We start from the raw sequence: 3,566 nt of genomic DNA, 5'->3' as shown, positions 1-3,566 counted from the left end.
TTTTTTTTTTTTTTTTTTTTTTTTTTTTTTTTTTTTTTTTTTGTTGTTACTTTCTATTTATTTTTTTTGCGCTATTCATCTGTTTTTTCTTTCATTTTTTTCCAATTTTTTTTCTCATTTCTTTTGAATTTTTATACCCTCTCTCTTTTAATGAAGTGCACATCCATACACTATTTTTTTAATAAAAAAAAAAATAATTTGTTACTTTTTTTTTTATCTAATAGGAGCATGATAGTAAATTTATACAAATCACATTTTCTATCTTTCCATTTTTCTTCTTAACTAAACAAACAAAAAAAAAAAAAAAAAATCATCTCTCTACTTTTTTACTCCTCCTAACCAAACACAAATGAGGGAATTTTTTTTTTTTCTATCTTTTAACTTTTCCATTTTTTCAACCAAACGGATCTTTAGATTATTATTATTATTATTTTTTTAAACTTTTATAACCCCTTAGCAGGGCAACGTTGATCAGAGTGAACCACTTGAGTACTGATAAGGCCTCTGATGGGACGGACGGCCAGAAGAGAGGCAAATGGATGATCAACAGATGGAATAAGGAGATAGGAAGATGAAGACTATATAAGAAAAGCAAGTAAAGCAAACAAAAAGGGGGGGGGGGGGAGAAAGGAGAAGAAAAAGGTCTCCTCGGCCCATGGCCGAGGAGCATCCCCCCAGTTGTAAAGAAACTCTAAGTATCTTTTTTATAAAAGAGAGTTCATGCTTGATGAACGATGGCCAGCGACTAAACCTTTAACCCACTCTCTATAAATTTATTGTTTGAGCTTGTTGGGCTGAAAACTCATTCATACTCAGGGTCAATCCAAACTGAGTCCCTACACATATTATATGAATTCTGAATTTTGATGTAATTTTATTTCCCTTTTCAAGTCGGCCAAAACAAGTTGCAAGGGTGATTATGTCAATATAGATCCAACCAACGAAGGATGTATGGTGGATGTTGAAGCTATCGATGAGGTCAATTAACAAATGCTTTTGCCTTAAAAAATTAAAAGTAAATTGTAAATTATACCTTTTAAGTTTAGACTTATTTTGATTTTTTTTTTTCATTTATGTTTGAAAATTTGAATTTCATCCCTAACTTTTTTGCTTAATGGGAATTTCATCCCTAACTTAAGCATACAATATTTTTCAAAATTGGTCCAATTATGCTATATCATTTAAGTTTTTTCTTGGCATGGACAAAACAACATCATTATTTAAAAAAATTTTAATACATTAAAATTTAAAACTACATCGGTTTAAGTTGATGTGGCATTTAACGGTCATTTCATCAACAAAATTAGATAAAAGAGACTGAAACAAAGTGGTATATATATAACACTAAGATAAAAATCCAAAATTGTAAACATAATGGGACAAAATGACCCTAAACTTAAGTTGTGTAACTTGCATCTTGTACCCATTGAGAATGAGTCACCATTTGATAGCGCAGTTACTCCGTGGAATAAACACACTTCAAGTTCTAGAACCGGTATGTGCTGAGGGTTCTTTGAAAGCAGATGAAGTAGATTGGGATCAAAGAATTCTCAGGAGTACTCCCAACTATTTCCTCCATTCATTGCCTCGAAATAGTGCATTTTGGTGTCGTGTAAGCCTCTCTCTCTCTCTCTCTCTCTCTCTCTCTCTCTCTCTCTCATTTGCTTCTAATTTTATTTTGGAAAGTATGTACATAACTGATTGGTTTACATTTTAGGATTACGAGCATCTATTAGTTGAAATTTGGGCAAATAATCCAAGTGTTCGAGAAGCTCTTTATGTTAGGGAGGTACATAAAACTTATATATGTACAATGATACAATTAGATGCATGAGTTTTCATTTTGTAATTAACTGAGAACTTCATATGATGCTAGGGAACCAAAGGCCAGCCTAGCTTACACAAAGAATATTTTGAGTACTATTGATTACCATCGAAATCTCAGTAGAACCAACCTTCGAGCTCTCATATATTGGTAATAGCTCATAACTTCCTTTTGCAATCACTTTTCCTTTTTTACAATATTTTGAAATTGCTGTGACGCAAATTTATATACATAATTGAAAATGTTTGATAAATTCAGTCATACGAACATGTAATTCGGTTCAATTTACAATAACAGGCTGTGAAGTCAAATAGGATTATTAAGCCAAGTTGTGAAGGACCCAACTCCTTAGCCAATGTCATGATTATTGATGAGTCATGTGAGATCTCTTTAAGTTTCATATGTAGTAGTACCGCCAAAGATCTAATGGAAATTAGAACATTAATTTTAGGTTAGGATACATATATATATATATATATATATGAGTATATATATTGATACATTTTAAGTGAAAATTTTTTGAATTATGAACATTTCTATTGAAAAGACTTAAAAAAATTATTTGTTGAAGAAATCATCAACCATATATGTTAGAGTAATTACAGGTCAAGCAGTGCACTTGTGCATGTACATATGAAGTAAAACAGAAATTGAATATAAAATATAAGAGGTTTGTCATTGTTTGCAAGAGTCGTGTATATTACTGTTTGTATCATTATTTTTTTAATTACTTTAATTACTACCAGTAGCATGAATAGTTTTTCTTATTAATCATATTTTTGATGTCTTATAGTGCTGATCTAGAAATGTCAATACCACATATTGCTACCCAAGAAATGATAAGGTCTTTGAATTTGACTTCGGACGTTTCATGGCGTGCATGGTTTGTTGATGCTCAAGTTGCAGGGTTAGTTTCTGGATTATTACCAACTTCAATTCTATGCAGTTTATGCTAACTTTTTTTTTTTTTTTTTTTTCTTTTCATTTCAACTTTGAGTTGTCTACTCTAAACTATGTTTACTAACTTCAAACGTGGAATTACATTGTTAATGATTTCATATAGATACACAGAGAGGTACAAAAATAATGATTTCTACATGACATACTCAAGTGTCAAGGTAAGAAAAAAAAAATCCTAATTTAGCTATTTTTCTTTTTCTAAATATGCACACAATTTTTTTTAATGTTAATTGTATCTTGATTCCAATAATGTAGGGAGCAGATCATGTAGCCGAAGAGTACAAGCCTAAGGAGGTCAATACCATGATTGATAGATGGCTCGCATATTATCCTCTCTAATTAATAATAATCACTTGATTGAGGGAGTAATTAATAGGTACTCTCATGAATGTAAGAGGAGAGAACTGCAAGATTTTAAGAAAACTTTATTTAGCCCGCATTTAAATAATAAATGAAAACTCATGTCTTGAGGATCTTATTTGTAAAAGATGTTATGGTGAATAACAATTTCTAAGTAACTCTCAATTGGTATAACCCCTTTGGTTAATAAACACATTGAAGTTACAAGTTTTAAACTCCTTGATGGAAGGAGGCTATGGAACAAATCTTAATTTAAAAGGGTCCCTAGTCTAGCCTATATATATAGCCTATCTCCATCAAAAGGAAATGTGTAAGGTAAATGTCATAGACTAGAAGACACCTCTTATATACACTATCATACAGTGAGTCTTATTTTTCTTTAAACACTTAAACAACTATAGCTGGAGGTATGTTTATATTT

At 30.8% G+C, this 3,566-nt stretch overlaps 1 protein-coding gene across 1 annotated transcript; it reads left to right on the top strand.

Moving 5' to 3' along the window:
• Positions 1-885: 885 nt before the first annotated feature.
• LOC112035788 (serine carboxypeptidase-like 10) lies at positions 886-3,150 on the top strand (the record flags this gene model as incomplete). The annotated part of the gene is made up of 7 exons (XM_065770837.1): positions 886-978; positions 1,457-1,612; positions 1,718-1,790; positions 1,858-1,975; positions 2,619-2,732; positions 2,889-2,943; positions 3,041-3,150. Coding segments are annotated over 7 exons (693 nt in total), but the record flags the coding sequence as incomplete, so codon positions are not given.
• Positions 3,151-3,566: the final 416 nt, after the last annotated feature.

The sequence above is a fragment of the Quercus suber genome, unplaced genomic scaffold, assembly GCF_002906115.3.
Source record: "Quercus suber isolate HL8 unplaced genomic scaffold, Cork oak 2.0 scaffold_36, whole genome shotgun sequence".
Classification (NCBI taxonomy): Eukaryota; Viridiplantae; Streptophyta; class Magnoliopsida; order Fagales; family Fagaceae; genus Quercus; species Quercus suber.
Note: the sequence above shows the minus strand (reverse complement) of the source record. Positions and strands in the feature narration are given on the sequence as shown.